This window comes from Pelobates fuscus, chromosome 5, assembly GCF_036172605.1.
Source record: "Pelobates fuscus isolate aPelFus1 chromosome 5, aPelFus1.pri, whole genome shotgun sequence".
NCBI classification, from domain to species: domain Eukaryota; kingdom Metazoa; phylum Chordata; class Amphibia; order Anura; family Pelobatidae; genus Pelobates; species Pelobates fuscus.
In genome coordinates, this window is record NC_086321.1 from 158,728,449 (window position 1) to 158,750,892 (window position 22,444).

At 38.4% G+C, this 22,444-nt stretch overlaps 1 protein-coding gene across 1 annotated transcript in view; it reads left to right on the forward strand.

Annotated features, from left to right (window-relative positions):
* The window catches only part of SCARF2 (scavenger receptor class F member 2), a 233,358-nt gene extending 221,254 nt beyond the window's left edge, over positions 1-12,104 (forward strand). Inside the window, exons 10-11 of the mRNA XM_063454609.1 lie at positions 8,043-8,195; positions 10,192-12,104. Of these exons, the coding sequence (XP_063310679.1) occupies positions 8,043-8,195; positions 10,192-11,453 (1,415 nt within the window). The 3' untranslated portion in view covers positions 11,454-12,104. The remainder of the gene's footprint in view (positions 1-8,042; positions 8,196-10,191) is intronic.
* The last annotated feature ends 10,340 nt before the right edge of the window (positions 12,105-22,444 follow it).

The window sequence follows — 22,444 nt, forward strand, 5'->3', positions numbered from 1 at the left end:
CTTAGATCAGTAAACTAGAAACGGAAAAACAGATAGCCAATGAACATGTGCATGTATTTTAAAGGGACACTATAGTCGCCTGAACAACTACAGCTTAATGTAATTGTTCAGGTGAGATATATAGCTCCCTGCAGGCAATCTAATGTAAACACTGTATTTACAGTGTTTACATTAATTGAAAGGAATATCTCCAGTGGCCATCACTCAGACAGCCACCAGAGGGACTTCCTATCACGTATGGCCCTAAAAAGGCCATGTACACGGCTTCACAAGGCTCCCGGCACAGGAACGAGGTGAGTAAAAAGGGCTGCCTGGAGTGTCCCTTTAATTATGCATTTTTTTCCCACTGGGAGTATTTTTAAATATAGCTTGCAAAAAGTGCAGACCTCTTGCCTGCAGCCTATGTAAGCTATTGTGCTCCAACTCAGACTTTCCATCCAGCTCAATGGGAAATCATCGCAAGGCAGGTGCTCTGGGCAAATTCATGTCTTTTGAATTTAGATTCACGCAGCTAAGCAACCAGGAAGTATCAGGACCAATTGTTTGATTGACAGCCAGGGCGGTGCATCAAGATAAATTTCTAATAGTGCCAATTTCTACTGAAATCTGTACAATGAAAAAAAAACAAGGTCACACTCTTCACACATAAACTACTTCAGCATGCTAAAGTGCTTTAAGGTGTTTGGAGTGTCCTTTAAAGTTGATCCATTGGGAAATTTTAAAAAATGAATCTCAAAGTGGTCGTGTGTGGCTTTTCATAGACAAGCATTGGCGGCACAGTTTGGCTATTGCCGCTGGATTAGAGTAAATAACCTATTTTTTGAAAGAGGAGATCTGGAAATCTAAATTCATTTTCATCACTCCATCATTGCAAATAAATATTCCTCTAAATAGAGATTTCTGCTGTGTTGATCAAATTGAATCAGGCTATCATCTTGTGTTATAGCTGCACCTCTGTGCCAACAGCACTGATATTTTTAATTTTTGCCAAATCCCAAAGCAATTGTCTCAGTAACAGATGAGTTGGTAATCATTATATTATGTACTATAGAACTGAAATATTTAAGGTTGCCTCCCTCATGGATATTTTTTGTTTCTGTATCTCTCCAGACTCTGGGGTGAATTTGATCACACATGATAAATGTAATGCTGTACTCCCCTGCAAATTATTAGAGAGCCGAGATATATTTAAAATATAACAATGTAAGTGACATATGTGGTAATATGCCTTCCACTAGGCCTCATACACAATACTGCAAAGATTATATGGTCTGATCACTAATGGTGACAAATAAGTTACAATAGAACACAGGGCGCACAGTGGACTAAAAGGAAACCTAGTAACTTAGGCACAGGATTATTATACTAACAACATTTTACCAGACATATGTTTAGCGTGAAAGATTTTGCCCTTTGGTAGAAAAATCTTGTATTTCAGAGAGAAATTGATCATTCAACAAAAACACTTGGTTTGGGACCCCTCTGATGATTTGATTTACATCCTGCAGCATACAGTTATAAAGAAACTATTAGTGGTCTATTCACTAAATGCCAAATTTGCTAAAGCAAATTCAGCTTTCTACATGCTGTTCAAATCTTTAGAATTCAGTCGGTAAACTACCTCTAAGCTTCACAGAATACAAACTAAATTGAGCTCTGTTGTTTTCAAATTGATTTTGTTGCTGCAGTGAGACTTTATAGAGAATATCTCAACTGACTTGACAGATATTAGCTAAATTGCAAGAAAACAGCAAGTGGACTTTCCGGTTAGTAGAAAAAAAAAATGATTTAGGTAGGTATATGGTTTGGCAGGATTATTGAGTAGGGTGTCAAAGGTAGCAGCAGCTTTCTTACGGTTAGAGGGTCTAAGAGTTACATGCATACTTCACCTGGTTTGTATCATGGGAATTAGATCACCTGAATGAACAAAATTTGGTTGTAGCTCGCTTGCATTTTTTTTTGTGTGTGTGTGTGTGTGTGAATAGCCAAATTAAATATGGATTCAGGTGATTTCAACAATCAGACAGAAGCACAAATTTGGCTTAACCAAATAATCATATTTGCACTTTATGAGTAGAATTTTGTTGCTATTCATAATTTAATGAATAGACTTATATGAATGAATTCTACTTAAGGGTGACCCTTTTTCGATATTGCCAAATAGCATAGCGTGATGTTTATCAAGGAATGCATGGTGGATCAGACACCCCTACAAAGTACAACTTCATATGGCTCAATTTATTACTTAAAAATTATTTTGTATTGCTTTTGATTAGATTAATGGCAGAAATACCATAAGCTACAGTATGCAATGCATTAAAAGAAAGGATGATTAATTCTACAGTGGCAAACCCAGAGACATGCCTTTTTAAACACACAAAAATCCAACAAAAAATGGTATATATATTTAATTTACTGCATTTAAAAAAAGGACACAGAAAACAATGCCTCCTAATTTGTTTGAATAAATTCAAATGTAAAGGACAACATTCCAACTAAAATAGCCAAGCTGTGACTATAGCAGAGTTGGAAATTGTCTCCAAATTAGCTTTGTTTGATATATTTTGCAATTCAGATTTCTATTTGCTATGATTTAGAATTTAGTGAACAACATGGATAGCATTTCTGTATAGATTGCGAAGTAGAGCCCATTACTCAGCTACAGGTGCATTGGATAATTTCGCTAGGCTGCTGGCACTTTATCAGGATTGAGACATAATACTCTGATAGCCTGCAGGAGAAGGGCAAGCTTAGGGATAGTGCATCTGCTAAATATCCTGGATTACTACTGAGTAAAAAAAATGTGCAGTAGATTGTTAATAGTGTTATGAGTGGACATAAATATCCAAAGAAGGATAACGCATTTTTCATCTTATAGTTATGTTTTTAAGCCCATTAAAACTGTTTTTATTTTATATTAAACATGGTTCCAATGGCAAAGAAAATGCAGCTGAAACAAAACGACATTTAAAGAGAGAGATTATCTCCCTTCAGTAAAACAAGACAAGCTTTAGATATTAAAGGAAAACACAATGCAAGGGCTGCTTCTATATTTAATATAATTATAAAGCTAATGAATCAATGATGAAAGAAACGCAATTTGATTTTCAAAGTTCCTAAAATTGTATCACTTCTATAGTGCTAGTCAGGAACAGACAAAATGGTAGGGCCTCTTTTGGGGAGCCATCCCACTGGGGATAGTCCTGATGGATTTGGGGCAGCTGGGAGGACACTATAGTGTCAGGAACACAAACCTGCACTAGAGCCTTTGCCATGTCTGAGGCACGCTTTTGTGTGTGCTGACAATGAAAAATCTCCTCTCCACTTCCTTAACACTGAACATAGTATTATGCACTGTAATAGGTGCAGATATCGCTTTGAACGTGTTGGCAAGGACAGGGGAGAAGAATATCTTTACCACTCTCCCTCTAACTAGGTAGCAAGGCACTGCATTAAAACAACTTGCTCTAAGTTAGAGCCTCACTGTTAGTCGCCAATTGGAACTTGTTAAATGGATACTTGGACAACTCACAGTTTGCAGTGTAACTACAAAACCGTGATTAATAGCACAGGACATAGGAAAGATTGCCAAATACCAGCAATAGAATACATAAACGGTCTACATTGACAAGGGTGTGTGAAGGGGGCATATAACACTATATATAATACTGTTTATTTCTGTTTACCTAGGGCCACTGGTTTAAAAAGAATCTGCCTGATGTAAAATAAATGAATAAAAGTCATTAGCACACTGCACCACGTTCCACCACTGCCTAATTATAAAGCTAATGAATCAATGATGAAAGAAACACAATTTGATTTTCAAAGTTCCTAAAATTGTATCACTTCTATAGTGCTAGTCAGGAACAGACAAAATGGTAGGGCCTCTTTTGGGGAGCCATCCCACTGGGGATAGTCCTGATGGATTTGGGGCAGCTGGGAGGACACTATAGTGTCAGGAACACAAACCTGTATTCCTGAAACTATGGTAGCAGAACTACTCTTTAAGTTATTTTCCTGGCACTATAGCTCCCCACTCCCTCACGTCCCCTCCCTCCATGGTGCAGAAGGGGATAAAATGTATTCTGTCACTTACCATGTTCGGGTCCACATCCGCTAATCCCCTGACAAGGGAGACCTAATGCTCATGCGCTGCAATGGCTCGCATGCATTAGTATTTCCCCATAGGAAAATATTGTAAACACAGGAAGTGCCTCTAGTGGCCATATGTGTGACTGCCACTAGTGGTGTCCCTAGGCAGCATTGTTTTTCCTGAAAAGGCAGTGTTTACATTTTAAAGCAAGCAAAGATAGGCTGTAGATACCAGAATAGCTCTACTATGTTGTAGTTCTTCTGGTGACTATAAGTGGATAGATTTGTCCTCAGTGCTTGCCTGAGTTATTTGACTGGATAATGCAAAGGAAGTAAATACTGGACAAAAATTATGCCAGTTCTGCAGTGAATGAAAGGCAAGTGTTGATTACATTTAAAACCAGTCTTTTCACTGCAGTAGCTGTAAGGAAAGGTTACTGCTTGACCTCTCTGACCTGCTCACTTCTCATTGGCTGAAAAGAGATGATGCAATTCGGTTACACCTCCAGACTAAGCAGCTGAACACAGTGGTCAATAGTGATACAAAATATATATGCCACTAGGGATATTACTAGGTTCCCAACACCAGGTGCATAAAGCAAAAGCAGTACTATATAAAAAATACATGTGACCTTAAAGGGATACTATAGTCACCAAAACAACTTTAGCTTGTTTTGTGGTTTATGCAGCCTTATTCACACCTCCATGTGCGTGACTTGTACAGTCTTCGTAAACACTTCCAGTAAAGAGTCACCTAATGTTTAAACTTCCCTTATTGCAAATTCTGTTTAATTTAGAATTTCATATTTCCTGCTCTGATAATAGCTTGCTAGATCCTGCAGATGCCTTCTGTATATAATATTAGTTACATTTACAGAGCAGCAGATACAATTGTTTTACATGTGATTAAAAGTGAAACCATTTTGTTTTTATGCAGGCTGTGTGAGTCAAAGCCACAGGAGATGTGTCTAGGGCTGCATAAACAGAAACACTCCTAAATGGCAGTGAATTGAGCAGTGAGACTTCAGAGGCATGATCTATACACAGAAATTGCTTCATTAAAGGACCACTATAGTGCCAGGAGAACAAACTCATTTTCCTGGCAATATATAGTCCTTAGGTCCCCCTCCACCCTCAGGGCCTCCCTCCCGCTGGGCTGAAGGGGTTAAAACCCCTTAAGCCACTTACATTAATTCAGTGCCGTGCTCCCTCGGAGCTGGTAACATCTCCTCTCCCTCAGACGTCAGCTCCTGAGTGGAGCAGAATGCGCATGCGAGTGACGCGCGTGCATTCAAACTGCCCATATGGATGTTCTGCGTGCTCAGTATGATGTTTGCATTGAGCGTTGTGGAAGCGCCTCTAGCGGCTGTCAGAAAGACAGCCACTAGAGGTTGGATTAACCCTGCAATGTAAACATAGCAGTTTTCTCTGAAACTGCTATGTTTACAGCTGCAGGGTAACAACCTGGGGGACCTGGCACCCAGACCACTTCATTGAGCTGAAGTGGTCTGGGTGACTATAGTGGTCCTTTAAGCCTAAGTTGTTTTGGTGACTATAGTGTTCCTTTTAAAGGACCACTCTTGGCTCCATAACAAATGCAATTAAGTTCTTATGTTACGAGAAGGTTCTGGGCAATAGGTAAAAGTGGCACTAAGTTGCTTATGAATTACATTTCCCATTACGCTATGCCAACATGAGTAATTTTCCAAAATACAGAACCTTTTAGATTAAGCTGAGCTAGCCTTTAAATTGGCTGAGCATCATGGGAAACGCAAGAAAAAAATATTTGAAGCGCCAGATTTACCATAACCCCCTTAACCACAACATTCCACAGTAATGTAAAACTCATGAATGTCTACGGTAAGAGGAGGAGGGAGACATAACATTTTCAGATTTTATATTTTGTTAAATTACAATACTTAGCATTTAGTTTTAGTATACAATTGCTCATAACCAGTTATGTCTCTGTCCTGAGCTGCTGTGCGTTACACAAGACCAAGCCTTTGCCATGTCTGAGGCACGCTTTTGTGTGTGCTGACAATGAAAAATCTCCTCTCCACTTCCTTAACACTGAACATAGTATTATGCACTGTAATAGGTGCAGATATCGCTTTGAACGTGTTGGCAAGGACAGGGGAGAAGAATATCTTTACCACTCTCCCTCTAACTAGGTAGCAAGGCACTGCATTAAAACAACTTGCTCTAAGTTAGAGCCTCACTGTTAGTCGCCAATTGGAACTTGTTAAATGGATACTTGGACAACTCACAGTTTGCAGTGTAACTACAAAACCGTGATTAATAGCACAGGACATAGGAAAGATTGCCAAATACCAGCAATAGAATACATAAACGGTCTACATTGACAAGGGTGTGTGAAGGGGGCATATAACACTATATATAATACTGTTTATTTCTGTTTACCTAGGGCCACTGGTTTAAAAAGAATCTGCCTGATGTAAAATAAATGAATAAAAGTCATTAGCACACTGCACCACGTTCCACCACTGCCTGAAGGGATCTAAAGCTAATGAGTCCCACATTCTGAACTTCAGATCCCTAAAGCCCATAGTAATAATTAAAGGGACACTCTACTGCCCAAATAAAAAAATGAATACATTAAAAAGCTGTGTTTAGTTGATATACCTCAATGGGGGTTGGGGATGGGGGTTAGTTAGGGGGCTCAAGGATGCTATAGTGTTAGGAATGTAGATTTGCATTCCTAACACTATAGAATCCCTTTAAGCATGCTATATTTGTTTTATTCAAACTATTTGCTGTTTCTTTACTTGTTTTACATTTGCTACAGTTAAAGCAGTATGTTACAAAAAAGTGTTGCTTTAACATTTTTTAAGGACGAACAAAAGTTTATATATTGTTAAGATTCAGCACAAATATTGAAGCAAACTCATTTCTAAGAAATAACTGCTGCCTACTGCAATCCCTTTGTTGATCTATTCTGTTTAACATTTTCATAAGGTTTGGTCTGTGCATGTCTTGGCAGACACTACTGTCTTTGAAGGTGGTTAAAGGCTAAAGCAACAAGCACTTGTAACTTGTCCTTAGACAATAGACTTTCAGTAGCCAAAATCTTACACAGAGGGAAATTCAGTGCCATAAAACGAGATTCAAAAGAAATGTAGAATGTTGGGCTATTTACTTAACTCTGAGTTGCTCCGAGTTCACCTATTGACATTCTGTATTGAAAATTATATGTATAAATTCAAGTGGTCAATAATATTAACTTTGCATTAACTTCTCAGTACACACAAAATTAACCCGATACTTCAGAAGCAGAGTTCATTGCTAGGACAATAGAAAACCGTAGTTCTGATGGATTGTAGAGATTTCCGTTGAACTAGGTAGAAAAGAGTTCACTACATTTTGTTTACAGACGCACAAGTCTTTTTAAGGGTAATCGAAAAACAACTTGAAGTATATGGTGCTTTGGGGAGTCAGAGTTTGGTGGATTTTTCAGATTATAGTAGCAAGTTTCTGCGTGTTTTGAAACTGTTTGTCCAAAGGTCATACTACCTAGCTTAAGGCATCATGAAGAGGATGCTAGATCTGCAAAGGTACAGTAGTAGTTAGTGGGAAGACAGCTGGGGAAGTCACCTGTCAACCTGTCTTACATAATGTGCATGATGTGTTTTTTTCTGTCTCTAAATGCAAGTTTGGACCTTTTAGTAGTTAGATTACCATCAGTTATCGTTATCAGTATATCTGAATAAAGGTGAAGAGCAATATGTTGTGAAAATTTAAAGACTGTAAATGGTTGATAAACTGATGCATATGCAAATATCTGAATTTCAGTTCTTTAATCCATGAAACAGATTGTATCATTCATGCAATACATAATTTAGATTAGATTGTATTAAAGCCAATATAATTAAAATAGTTGATGATGTTTTTTTTTTTTTTTAAATGTAAAAATGTTCATTATTTAATTTCAGTGGCTCACCATGACATGGAAAACACATTTAACTGCAGTTTCATCGAACCTCCATCAGCTGTAGAACAGCCATCCCCATCGTGGTCTTCTCGTGGATCTTTCTCATCGTTCGATACCACTGATGATGGTCCAGTTTACTGTGTTCCTCATGAAGGTGAGTTATACATCTAGTTTCAAACATCAGGGCGTTGATGTGGGGAGTATTGCCATTATTTTAATACCTATCTCTATGTTCAGGAGATGGGGTATTAATGGTTGAGCAGCTGCTGGTTGCTTATTGTTACTGGTTTTCCCTGTCCATGCATGTCAGGTGGAAGTTCAGGGAGGATTTAATCCTCCCGATAGTTGTATGTGGTTGTATTTACCTCTGTAGAATCCAGGCAAATGGTCAAGATTTAATAGATTCACCTCTAAGATGCAGGTGACACTTTAGTTTTTTGATAAATACACACATCCTATGTTTTATATCACTGGTTTTATATCAGACACTGGGTGGTACTGAAATACTAAGCCACATTTGATTAGAGCAAATAAATTTCAACTGCAGCTACTATTCAGGTATTTTAAACAAATTTTAAACATTCACACCAAATATGGTCTTTCGTGAATAACCTACGTGAGATTTACTCCATAAGAGTGAGTTGTGGCACAAGCCTTATTTTAACCCTACTCGGATCTAGATGTAATAAGCTTTCCAAGTGCTGAAACACAGTTAGAACAACTTTCCAAATAATTTATCCACAAAAATCCCCATAGACTTTGATGGTGACTTCTGTTGATAAATCTTTTGGAACGTTTTACTAGCAGTATTGAATCATTTAGAAAGCGTACTAAATCGAGGTCTTGGTTGTACTTAATACTTTCATCATTTTCAGAAGAATGAAAGATTAGGAATCCTGCCACAAATACAATCTGCAGCCCCGAGGTCATCATGTATTAGATCATATAAGATACAGAGATAAGTAAGACATATAAAAATTTTTCCTGTCCCATCCATCTCCCAGCGTCTTGTGCTGATAGTATAGCTGTCAGCTGACTGCTTAGATTTTGGCATGAAGACATCTCTTCCAGTTTGGTGCAGGGAGAAATTCTTGATTTTTGTATAAAAGATTTGGTTAAGATCTCTGTTGCATTCAAGTGAGTGATGGCTTACTGATTCAATATGCCATCAGGGGATAGGACAGCAATTACTGCAGACAGATTCTAGTCAGTGGCAGAAACACATCAAATGTTTTTTTTTTATTTGCTAACTAGTGAATCCAGGAAACTGAAAAACAAATTTTCTATATTTCTGCAAGTTTGGCATACATGTTGGTTATCAAATTCCCACAGTTTACTTTTTAATGAATTGGAAGTGCACAGTACTAAAAAAAAAAAAATAATTTAAATGAGCAAATTAAAATGTGTTCTGCTTAAAAGACAACTCCACACCCATAAAGCACTTCAGCTTTATAAAGACAGTTTATAACCGATTTCTATTAGAAATGCAGCACTTTTATAAATAATTAATGAAACCTCCCCTCAGCTGTCAAGCAAACAATCTTCCGGGGGAAAAGGAGAGGGCTTTTGCAAACTGTTTTAAGATATATCCCCAATTAATACATGCATGACAATGCATATATGTATTCATTGGAGATGTATCTACTAAACAGCGATTTCCAATTTCTATTGAAATCTGCACTTTTAATAAAATGAAAAAGGACACACGTTTACACATAAAGCATTCCATGTGTGTGGAGTGTCACTTTATGTCTGCATACAGATTAACTGTTTTGTTTTTTTGTTTTTTTTTAAATCCCAAAGTATAGTACATTGGTTTTAATAAATTGCACAGTTACAATATAAATATTGATATATTGATACATGTACTTTGGTATAGTGTGTTCAGATGACATGGCTATTGAGACTGCTACCCAATATTGTAAAGATACATGTTCCAACAAGCCCTCTTGGTATGAGATATTGTATAAGATCAATATGAAAGTTAAATAGATTAATAATTGGTCCAAATTATACACCCACAGTATGATATTTATGAGAGGCTTTGAATGTGTTTGAACATTACTACATGCATTATTTTTGACAGACCTCCCTATGTTTAGTTTTTTCTAGTAGCAACTTTGAAAGTATATATGTCATTCATTTTTCAGAATCTGTAACAGATTATAAAGAGAAAGGAAGCACAACCGTGGCTGAGAAGATGACTCCTACAATTAATGAAGAAGAAGCAGGTGAATATACCTTCCTGAAAGAGTCTGGATCCCCTAAATCATTGAAGGCTGACAACAGTGAAACCCCACTTCTGAAGTCATCAGATAGTGAGAGATCCTCATGTGGCTCTGGTTCTAATGGAGGAGCTCTCTATGCTAAGGTTGCAAGATTGTCCAAGCAGTCCAAAGATGAAGATGACTCTCTGATGGATAATAAAAGTGCTACTATTGGTGGAAAACCGCCATCACCAGAAAGAACAAAACCACCTCCACCTGATCCATCAACAAAGCCTAAAGTATCTTGGATTCATGGGAAGTTTAATTCAAACCAATCTAACTCTTTACCAGTTTTCAACAAACCCAATGATAAAACAGTAGGTCATTGTGAACAATCTGACCAGAACCAAGGGGCTAAAGAGCATCATAGGAAAAGAACCCCTAGTGACACATGCCCTGCTGGTCATGGCAAAAATGAAGATAAGGTTGTTATGAGAAATAAAGACAAGGCACAAAAGCAAACCAAGGACTCGAGCACTACAGAGCCTAGATCATTGGATGAACCCCAATCACCATCAAAAACAAAACATAGGAACAAAACAAGTCATGATCACATAGAAAACATTAATGGGACAGTGCAAAATGCACTCAAGAAGATAGGCAACCTACATATTGAAAGAAAGAGTGGTGATATGAAAGAAGCTCCAAAAAGTCCTGATCATGGCAAGTATCGCTCAGAAGTCATTCACCCACACTTATCTTCAGAGGCAGCTACATTACTAGCTGCCCAGTTAAAAGAAAAAACTCAAAGCCTAAACAGAATTGAAAACAACACCAATCAAAATGGTATAGGCCCTCTCAAATCACAGAAAGATAAGCCCACACCTCCACAGAAAGCCAAGCGATCTGCAGCTAGTATAAACCAGAAGTCCAGTAAGCCAATCCTTCCAACTACAACCAACCTGCAAAAAATGATTAGTCCTGTTTCAGAGACAGTTCCCACCAACACAAATACTGTTGAAAAACAAAACTCTGATAGTAGCCAGGAACAGGCTTCAAGTATAAAGCAGGAAAGCGGAGAACCAGCAATTAAAAAAACACCCATTAAGAAGCCCCCTCGGAAGAAAAGTAAAGATGCCACTTTGGACTCTGATGGAAAAACACAATCAAAAATGGCCATAATGCCCCCTCAATCTGTAAAATAAACATAGTAATTTTGCACATCTGTATTATCTCCATAAAAAGGGCATTAAGAAGGATGCTGTTAAATTCTGCAATATACATTCATGTATATTGCTGTAGCCACATGTTGAGCCAAAGAACTGAATGCTGTCCTTTAAGAAATTCCACGGACAAGGAATGTGGAAAACAATTTGTGATAATCCAAGGTTTGTGCAGATGCAAGTGGGACTTGTTACTGGTTTGGAATGCTTCTATATAAAACTCACTAACGTAAAAGGAGTACATCAAGTCATGGTTCTCATTTCCCAACTTTCTTTGTATGGAAATAAAGACCATGTCTGTAGAGGAAAGGATGTGAACATAGAAATATTGATAAACCTATCTCTCAAATACCCCACAAACAGAATGGAGATTTTGGTTTGTAAAATGATAAAAGCACCATAACATCAGAAATGCAGAATTCCTCAGTGCGGTTTGATTATTTTACTGCAGATTGATAACCATATACAGTTTATACAATTTATTTTGCTGTTTCATTATACATTTTATTTTTATTTTACTTTTTATATTTTTGTAGGGCGAGAGTGCAGTCTACAGCCAATTCCATTCTTTATTAATTACTAAAAAAAAAAGTCTTTAATATTTAATGTCTTAAATTGAAAGAACAAACCTAAGTTATTGTATCTTCATTATTATTCAAGTTTTGAACAGAAGCTGAGATTGATCTCATTGAATAAGAGATCATAGTTTAATGAACAACAACTTAAAAAAGAGAACCAAAAACTCAAAACCCATGTTTCATTTCTGGACCAGAAGCGTAAAACAGTATTATGTTGTTTAAAAAAAAAAAAAAGAAATCAACATTTGTATTTGTAAGATAAAGTGCATAAGCAGTGCTTATTTGAATATAAAATATTTTGTATTAATCTGTTCTAGTTATGCTGTATCTGATAAGCTAGCTTTTTCATTCATGCCTTATTGTTATCTTGCTACCAAGGATGGTATTTTCAAAATCAAAGTTTGCTGCAAATGCCTGAAATTACTCTGCAATAGCCAAAACCTTTACAGCGCACTATCATTGCTGTTTTCTCTACAGTGCTTTTGGTCAGGTTGACTTACTGCCAATCCTTCTTGACTCCACTAAACAAAGAGAGACTCTTAGTGTCAACGTGGTTTGGTGGCACCAGAAGAAGTAGCATCAATCCAGTCATGCTACAAGGGGTACAGAAATTGGCCACAGCCAAATTCTCCAATATTGAGCAGCATGCCCTCAAAATTATAAAGTATATGGAAAGATATGAGCAAATAGAATTTTCTTATTATGGTGTCCTTAACTGAGGAGGTAGTTAGGGTTCCAGTGAATGTTCTGATTCTTGTCAAAGTGATTGAAAAGCATTTGATGAAAAAACAGAGTCTGTATGATCATAGGAATGCCTGCTAGCATGCAGTTTTGGGTCTATACAAAAGAACCACTATATACATGAATTTTAAACATTCTAATGGTTCATTAGTTCCTTGAAAAATATTTTAGAGAGAAAGTGGTGCTTTAGGTGAAGGCGTCCTAAGAGTACAGAGAAAATAAAAGAAATAAACCATTAATATTGTCAAGCTTACATGTAAATATTTGCTGTTTACTATGTTGGAGAAAGCACCTACAATTCATTCAATTGTATTTTTCATTTAGTAAAATAGAAACAATTGACAATTTACCTGAAAAAGAGAATTCTCACGTAAACCATATTCTCTTACTAAATATTTAACAGAATTTTCACAAAAATAGCAGGAAAAAAAACAAGTCAAATACAAAACTTATTAAGACAGAAAAAAACTGCTTTAACTAGGGTAAATTTGGAAGAAAGGATCTAATTTGGGAAACTTTCTAACAACCTGTGGTATCGCAAGGCAACTACTTGGTGATTAGATGTTTTAAAAAAAACATATTTTTTCATTTGCATCTTTATTGCATTATAAATAGTAATACTACAGTTAAAATATGAGATGTTTGGGGAGAGGACACCTATTATAACTCTATCCTTTACTCCCATGGTGCTCTGCTGTTTAGGGCTTCAACTAACATAATTCTCGGCAATTTATCTAATTGGCTGAACAAGATAGGAAACATAGATAAGAACCATTCGCCCATCTAGTCTGCCCAATTTTCTAAATACTTTCATTAGTGCCTGGCCTTATCTTATAGTTAGGAAAGCCTTATGCCTATCCCACGCATGCTTAAACTCCTTTACTGTGTTAACCTCTACCACTTCAGCTGGAAGGCTATTCCATGCATCCACAACCCTCTCAGTAAAGTAATCCTGATATTATTTTTAAACCTTTGTCCCTCTAATTTAAGACTATGTCCTCTTGTTGTGGTAGTTTTTCTTCTTTTAAATATGGACTCCTCCTTTACTGTGTTGATTCCCTTTATGTATTTAAATGTTTCTATCATATCCCCCCGTCTCGGCTTTCCTCAAACCTATACATTTTAAGTTCCTTTAACCTTTCCTTGTAAATTTTATCCTGCAATCCATGAACCAGTTTAGTAGCCCTTCTCTGAACTCTCTCTAAAGTATCAATATCCTTCTGAAGATACGGTCTCCAGTACTGCATACAATACTCCAAGTGAGGTTTTACCAGTGCTCTGTATAATGGCATGCGCACTTCATTCTTTCTACTGCTAATACCTCTCCCTATACAACCAAGCATTCTGCTAGCATTTCCTGCTGCTCTATTACATTGTCTGCCTACCTTTAAGTCATCAGAAATAATTACCCCTAAATCCCTTTCCTCAGATGTTGAGGTTAGAACTCTATCAAATATTCTGTACTCTGCCCTAGGGTTTTTTTATGTCCAAGATTATCTTGCACTTATCCACATTAAATGTCTGTTGCCACAACTCTGACTATTTTTCTAGTTTACCTAAATCATTTGCCATTTGGCTTATCCCTCCTGGAACATCAACCCTGTTACATATCTTAGTATCATCAGCAAAAAGACATACCTTACCATATCACTAATAAAAATATTAAAGAGAATGGGTCCAAGTACTGATCCCTGAGGTACACCACTGGTGACAAACCCATGCTTTGAATATACTCCATTGACTACAACCCTCTGTTGCCTGTCAGTCAGCCACTGCATTACCCATTCAACAATATTGGAATCCAAACTTAAAGATTGCAGTTTATTGATAATCCTATCTGCAACAGGGTCAAAAGCCTTACTGAACTCTAGGTAAGCAATGTCTACTGCACCAGCCTGATCTATTATTTTAGTTACCCAATCCAAAAAAACAATAAGATTAGTTCGGCATGATCTCCCTGAAGTAAACCCATGTTGTCTATGATCTTGAAATCCATGTGATTTTAGATGTTCAATAATCCTATCCTTTAACATGGTTTCCATTACTTTCCCCTCTACTTAAGTAAGGCTTACTGGCCTATAGTTGCCCTACTCCTCCCTATTACCTTTCATGTGAATGGGCACAACATTCGCTAACTTCCAATCTTCTGGGACTACTCCTGTTAACAATGATTGGTTAAATAAATCTGTTAATGGTTTTGCTAGAACACTACTAAGCTCTTTTAATAGCTTTGGGTGTATTCTATCAGGACCCATTAACTTATTTGTCGATATGATGCGTTAGATTTATAAACAGCATTTCTAAACTAAATTTAAAAAATATATATTGTTATCAAAGTGAATAACCCACACAGTTTATCTTTAAGCACATAGTATATTTTTTTCCATCAGTCAACAATGTATATATCTTATGAAGGTTTTGCTCCATTAGCACTAATTTTAGTTAACTAACAACTTACAATTGTGTTGGAGTTCTTGGAAAAGCTTAAAGGGACACTCCAAATACCACAACCAAGTACACATTATTGTAGTGTTTATCCAGCAAGTTAGAGAGGAAAGGTTCCTCCATTTTTTGCCAACCTTTTCAAGAAGTGTGACAAAATTGGGAGAATTCTCTGCACCAATGACTGCTACTTCAGCTTGAAACTTAATAGATTCTTATTTTTTTTCCCCAGTATTTATATGGAAGAGCAAAATCCTTTAATCCCACATTCACGCCCTTATTATTGACTATCAAGTAGAGATATACACATCTTTTGGTTTTTTAAAACTGCTTGAAAATAATTTGACAAAAAACCTGAGGGGCTGCATCCATACCCCCGACCCCATAACCGCTACAATAAGTACTGATTATGATACTTGGAGAGTTAACATTAAAGGATAAAAATATCTTGATTCAGTTGCTAACGTTGACAAATGTTAAGGCATGGCCTGCAGTTGTGGGAGGGGCATGTTAACCTACTTAAACCCCCTCCTCACCTTCCTCAGTCCCGTTTTCGTTTTTGGCGATTCACAAGTCGGGTCGTCACTCCTCTCCTTTCCGGTTCCTCGTGGCTCCGTTGTTCTGGCTCCCCTGCCGTTTCCCTGCTGCTCTTGGGTACACGGTCCTCCTGGGCTCTGCTCTGGCGCTCCTCACCTTGGGTCTCCATATTTGCAGGTTTTTCGTGGGTCGGGGGGGCGCTACTTGCTTCTGCTGGCGGCTCGGCTTGCCTCACTTCTCTTTCAGGCGTTCTTGGCTGTCAGCCCCCTCGCTGCCGGCGGCACTGTCGCAAGTTTTCGCATCCGCACTCACCGATGGCCGCACAAGCGTGTGTCGGGTGCAGTTCTGGGTGAGGTAGGTAGGTATGAAGAGCCCTTAAATCAGATTTTAGGCTGGCCCTGCCAGGCAAAATATCTCAGGCAACTATTTTGTTACGCATTACAGACTCACAGACAAGGTAATAGAGTTTACTATATCCCCCATCATCCAATACGGTTTTAGAACCGGTAGCAATATATCAGTAGCACTCTGACGGATTAACTAATTTGCATATTTATTTTATTAGAATCCATACTGGAGCCAATTCAGATTATAATGTTTATTTGATATCCAGCTACTCAAGATTACAGGCATTTCCAACACATCTGGAGCCTATAGTATTTATTTCAGTGAGAAAATCCTGTTTCTCTCCCCCGCCTTAAGTGGTTTCTGTGAGATCATTTGCCGTGCCTTTTAATTCACTGAGGCAGCGACAAGGAGAAAGATTGTGGTGGTTTGTTTCCTAAACCAGGCATTGTAATATAAGATAATGGAGGAAACTGCAAATGTACGTTTCACTCTTTTTCGTGTCCCTGAGGATTGGCTTGGTTAGATGGCGTGTGCCGTTGTTTTCTTTATAAAAAAAATAAAAAAATTTGGACTGGGGTGTCTCGTTCAAATTTCCTTTCCTGCTGCGTCAACACACGGTCTTAAACTACGTAGTTCCGGTTTTGTGAGGTTGTGGTCCCGCCGCAGGGTTTGACCCGGGTTTTTCTTCCGTTTTCCCCAGCTTGGCTGGGCCACTCTGCCCGCTATACGCGTGCTATGTTTTTGTTTTGTTTTTTTCCAATAGGAGCGTTAACTTTTGCTACCGGGCACGATCTGGCCCTTATGAGCCCTGTGGGCTGTACATGCATGTGTGCTCTATTCTTCCCATGCGTGCTTCCATTTTCAGCCTTTACACCTGGACTCCGACGGGCTCACTCTGCCCTCCAGTCGTGGTTGCCACTACGTTTTTTCCCTTTTTTCTTTTCTTTCACACAGTACGTCCTCTCTCTCACTATTTGCCCTCCCCTCTTAGTTAGCTGTTGCTGGCTGTCAGGGTCCTAGGTGTCCACTAGCTGTAATTCCCCTGACTTCTTTGCCTAGGTTAGTGGTCCCGCGAGGCCAACACCCTTCCTCGCACTGAGGTACTACGCCCCTCAGGCCAACTCATAGTTAGTCGCCTCGCACTGTGGCATAGAGAGGGCCTCACCTGTCACTCCCACTCTATCTTATGTTTAACTGTCACCGAGAGGCCGACACCCCGCCACAACATTCAGTGGCCACGCTATCCCCTTGCGCCAACGCATAGATAGAGCCTCTCACGCCGCTTGGCATCTAGCAGGGCCTCACCTGTCACCAAACCTAGTTTAATTGTTTCGCCTTTTTGGCTTAGCTAGTATGCCAGTGCTCACATACACTCGCACTGGGTCTCGTGACCCCCATGGGGTTTACACCACCACAGTTTCTGTTACCTACTGCCGAGCTTGCTCCTTTCAGCCTGTCCACCTGGACTCTGTCGTGCTTACTCTGATGTTGGTTATGGTCGGCACTGCGGTTTTTCCTCGTTCACCCTCACGGTTTCAATACACGTTTCACCACATCCGTCCTCTCTCACACTGCCTTCCCTCCCCTCTTCATTAGCTGTGGCTGGCTGTCAGGGTCCTAGGTGTCCACTAGTTTGTAATTCCCCCCTGGCTTCTTCGCCTTAGGTTAGTGGTCCCGCGAGGCCAACACCCCATTCTCATATTCGGAGGTACTACGCCCCCTCGGGCCAAATCATAGTTAGTCGCCTCGCATCGTGGCATAGGGAGGGCCTCACCTGTCACTCCCATTCTATCTTATGCTACTAGTCACCGAGAGGCCAACACCCCGCCACAACGTTCAGTGGCCACGTTCTCCCCTCGCGCCAACTCATAGATAGAGCCTCTCACGCCGCTTGGCATCTAGCAGGGCCTCACCTGTCACCAAACCTAGTTTTTAATTGTTTCGCCTTTTGGCATTAGCTAGTATGCCAGCAAACACACACACTCTTTCACGCTCACGTGGTTTCTTCGTCTCTTTTTCTAGCAGGTCTCCGCTGCAAAGCCCGGGCTCTCTGGCTGGGTCCGGTTCTCATCACCCTGTGGAGTTTCGGCTACGCCTACCTTCTTTTCAGGTCCTGGGCGCTTCCTTGCTTACTGCGGTTCTCGCGAGTCGGCTTATTCCCCCCCCCCCCACGGCAGCCTTCCAGTAAGCTGTTCTCTCAGTGTCTGTCCACCTACACGGGGTTGTCATCTTTCACGTCATCGTGGTTGTCATCTTTCACGTCTGGCTCTCGTCTTTCTTGTACTCGCTGTGCATGTGTTCAGATCTTCTTCCCCTGCGAGGCTCCTGTATCACATATAACGTTTACTGTTTCTGTTGATATGTTGTCTGTGATTGACTTTCACTTCTTTTGCCACCTCTTACTTGCATCAACTCTACCTATCCAGTCTGGAACTTCACTTGTTGTACAGGTTCCTAGTCACACGCAGTTTCATGTCATCATACCAGTTTATTACCATACTCAAGGGTTCAGGTTATGGGAATGTTAAATCTCCTGATTTCCCATCAACATCCAAGTTTTACAATCACTATCAGACCTATTTAATACTTGTCATCACGACCGGGCATCAACTTTCAGTGTGTGTCGATTTCTGCTTGATCCAGGGATAATTCCGACTGCCATTCTGAGGTCAAGAAGGAATTTTTCCCTAGCTTGTTGCAAATTGGAAAGCGCATCAAACTGGGTTTTTGCCTTCTTTTGGATCAACCGTTTATTCACAGTTGTGAAGTAGGCCGGAATTGGGGGATGCTAGTCTTTTTCAGCTAGGTAACTATGTAATCCAGTTGTCAAGCCGCTATACAGTTTCTCGTGGTCCCACATATTTCCCACAGTCACCACGTCATCTTGCAGCAGTGTCTCAGGAAAGCTCACCTATTCATGCAGTCTATTGATTACCTTCTCTACCCCACACTTAGTCTACGCTAGATGGCCACATGTTTTATATTCCTTACTTCCCCTTGCACAAGTTGGAGGGCTGTTCAAAGCACCGGGCACCTAATTACTCGCTCAGCCGTTACCATACATTAAGGTTATTTAAGGTTGTTGATTGCTTTTAAACAGGTATCCTTTTTGCCCTCTTTTATTACAGGCCTACCACGACGTCGGTTCCGGCACACCACAACCAACTTATTCCCCCCTTTTATTTTTTATTTCCTTACGGCCTTATTTGCCCCTCACACAAATGTTAAGGCATAGCCTGCAGTTGTGGAAGGGGCATGTTAACCTACTTAAACCCCCTCCTCACCTTCCTCAGTCCCGTTTTCATTTTTGGCGATTCACATGTACCCACCCTCCACTCCCTTTATTTATATTTCATCACACCTCATGGGTGGGCCCTCTTTTATTATAGGCCTACCACGACGTCGGTTCCGGCACACCACAACCGACTTATTCCCCCCTTTAATTTTTTATTTCCTTACGGCCTTATTTGCCCCTTACACAATGGCTGTATTTTTCAATGTTTGGTTGCATGCTTTCAATCTATTTTTATGTCTTTGTTTCATTTTCTTAATAGAGATTAAGGAACAACGCACTGCTAAAATAAATTTCCAAATTCCGTAAGGCTACTTACAATCACCTATCTCAGCAATTTTGGTCACTACGACAGCACCATTCCTGCAAGATGCATGTTCCGCGTGTGCCCCCAATTCCCTTTTATTTTTATTAGGTTCATTTTCTGTGACTTCAAACTTGATAATTTGCAATCACATTTTAATGTTTAAACTTAACAAAAAGCATTGAGATAAAAATGAACTCAAGCAATCCTCCAACTGTGACTTTATTTTTTATAAACATTTCAGCACCACCATGAGCAACTGTGAATCTACAGCCAGAATCTCATAAGATTAAATATGTGTATAATTTCTGGAATAATATCATATGACTATTTTGTGGCATGTAGAATTAATAACTAAAGACAGAAAGAAGACAAGTAAGAAAGATACAAATAGAACATATTAAACAGCATGAAAACAATACGCTATTAACTTATTCAAGTAAACTCAATCAATAAAAGAGCAGAAAAACAATTTCTGCTATATTCTAAAAATCTTTAAATTGTATAACATAATATTTTATAGGCATTTAATGAAAAGTAAATCCAGCTAATGAAAAACCAACAGTGATAAAATAGTATACATTATCAACCATTTTCTACTAACAAGCACTAAGATACAGGTGAGTTGTTGTTGGGTTTTTTTTTTTTAACATAAAAAGTTTATTTTGGATAAATAAAAATCTGCAGAAATGCAACAACTCACAATCAGTGTTTTGTTAATCAATATACCCAACAAATTAAATGCCTGGAATGCATATTTCCCACCAGTTCTGGATCTGGCAGCACCATCCCAGGTTAGTTTCCTGTTATCCAATATGTGGGAACACCAGTGAAATGTTCCTAATAACCTGTACAAAAAGCAGTCAGGGCTTTAAGTTCATGCGTAACACTCTGCACATGTACTGGCCACATAGGATGTAAGTCAGCCTGGCATGTACTCCAGACTGACATGTCTTTTTTTTTATCAGTTCCACAGTCCCCACAGATGGTATAGTCCATTAGTCCCAATCTAATAACTCAAAATGTTGAGAGGTGCTGCAATATGTTAAAATTAATCAGAATACTATTGGGATTGTAATATTTAGAAAGCTGGTGATGCACCATGGACTACAATATAAATGAATATGCTGGGATTGTCCCATTTGATTGCAAAGTAACCTAAGCCACGAGATGCATGTGTTTATCAGATCCAGGCCAAGAACTAGATTCTGAAATGGTATTGAAGACTGGTTGAGGCATAAGCAAATGTCTGTAGTTTTTACCATCACACTTGCTTTTTATATTAACTAGTTGTAGAGGTTATTGAAAAAGGTGCAACAGTAAAGAAGAGAAAAAAAAACAACAACATAGCATCAACAGGGCATTAGCAAAAAAATAAATAAAACTTAATATAAAACAAAAAGCAATACGTGTGAGCCTTCACATACATATATACACTATTGAGGTTTGGTAGCCCCTTTTTGTATTTCCATATATTGAATCCAAGTGTGGTGCACCCAGATATATATCAGATTTAATCTTATTCATGGATTAAAAGTATATTATCTTCAGTCATGTAAGCTTAGTAAGTTTGTATATATCATTTTATTTTTTTTGTGTGTTATTGACGTCTGTGGGTGTTTTTTTTTCTTCTTCTTTTTAATTAGCAAACTTCCCTGGTGGAATATCATATGAATTCAGAGCCATTTATTCAGACATGCCATTATTGAAGAAATCTTTCATTTACAGATGCCATTGTTTATTTGGTAATACTGCTACCTTCAGTGCCAGAATGGTGTGACTCTCAGTTCCATTAACTGAAAACATGGGATTTGATAGAGTTTAGATATCTAGGTTTTTTTTTAATAAAAGGAAACAAGCTAAAACTATGTTTTAAGAGTAAAAATTTAAATCAGATAGTATGTATTCATTTATAGCTGGGCAGGTCATAAAAATACTTATTCAAGGGTATTTTTCTATATATTATTATTTTTTGGGATTTTAGTGATCAGATATATTTTAACATTCCTCTCATTCCCCACATGTGGTAAAGGGCAATTATTGAATTTACTAAAATAAATTAAATATACTAAATTAAATGTGACCTTTTCCCCACTAAACAGGGGTTCTGAAGATACCCCATACACTAACAAAAGCTTGACTGTAATCATACTTAATATATTTCCTTATTTCTTTAAATTAATTGTCATATTAGTTCATATTCATGCACATTCTTTCATTATTACATTTAGCTTCCAATCCAACCACTGGCTTAATACACACTAACTGTAAGAAACTGTCCTATGTAACATAGTAAACTCCCTTCTCCAACTTAACTAACCAACTAGAACTGCATGCTTACACAGTACTTAAGATTTTATTCCTCAATACACATTTTTCAAGTACTATTTAGTTAGGCTCATTTCAGGGTGTGCCTAAGACACTATTTTTAATTATACCATTTTTTTTTCAAATATATTTTCTTTCAATTTGACCATAAAACGTGATCTTGATTCAAGCTCAGTTTCCAATGTCGCCCATGTTTTTAGGACTGGACCACCAAATTCTCTATTTCCCATATTTCTTGTTGTTCTAGACAGTGCCTTATTTAGATCATAATCTAAACTATATAGTGTCCTATAAATTTGTTAATCTATGTTTATCTGTGATTTCCATAAGAATCCACATATATTCTGAAATTAGTTTTACAAGCCATAGAACAGTCTAGAACAGTGGTTCCCAACTCAGTCTT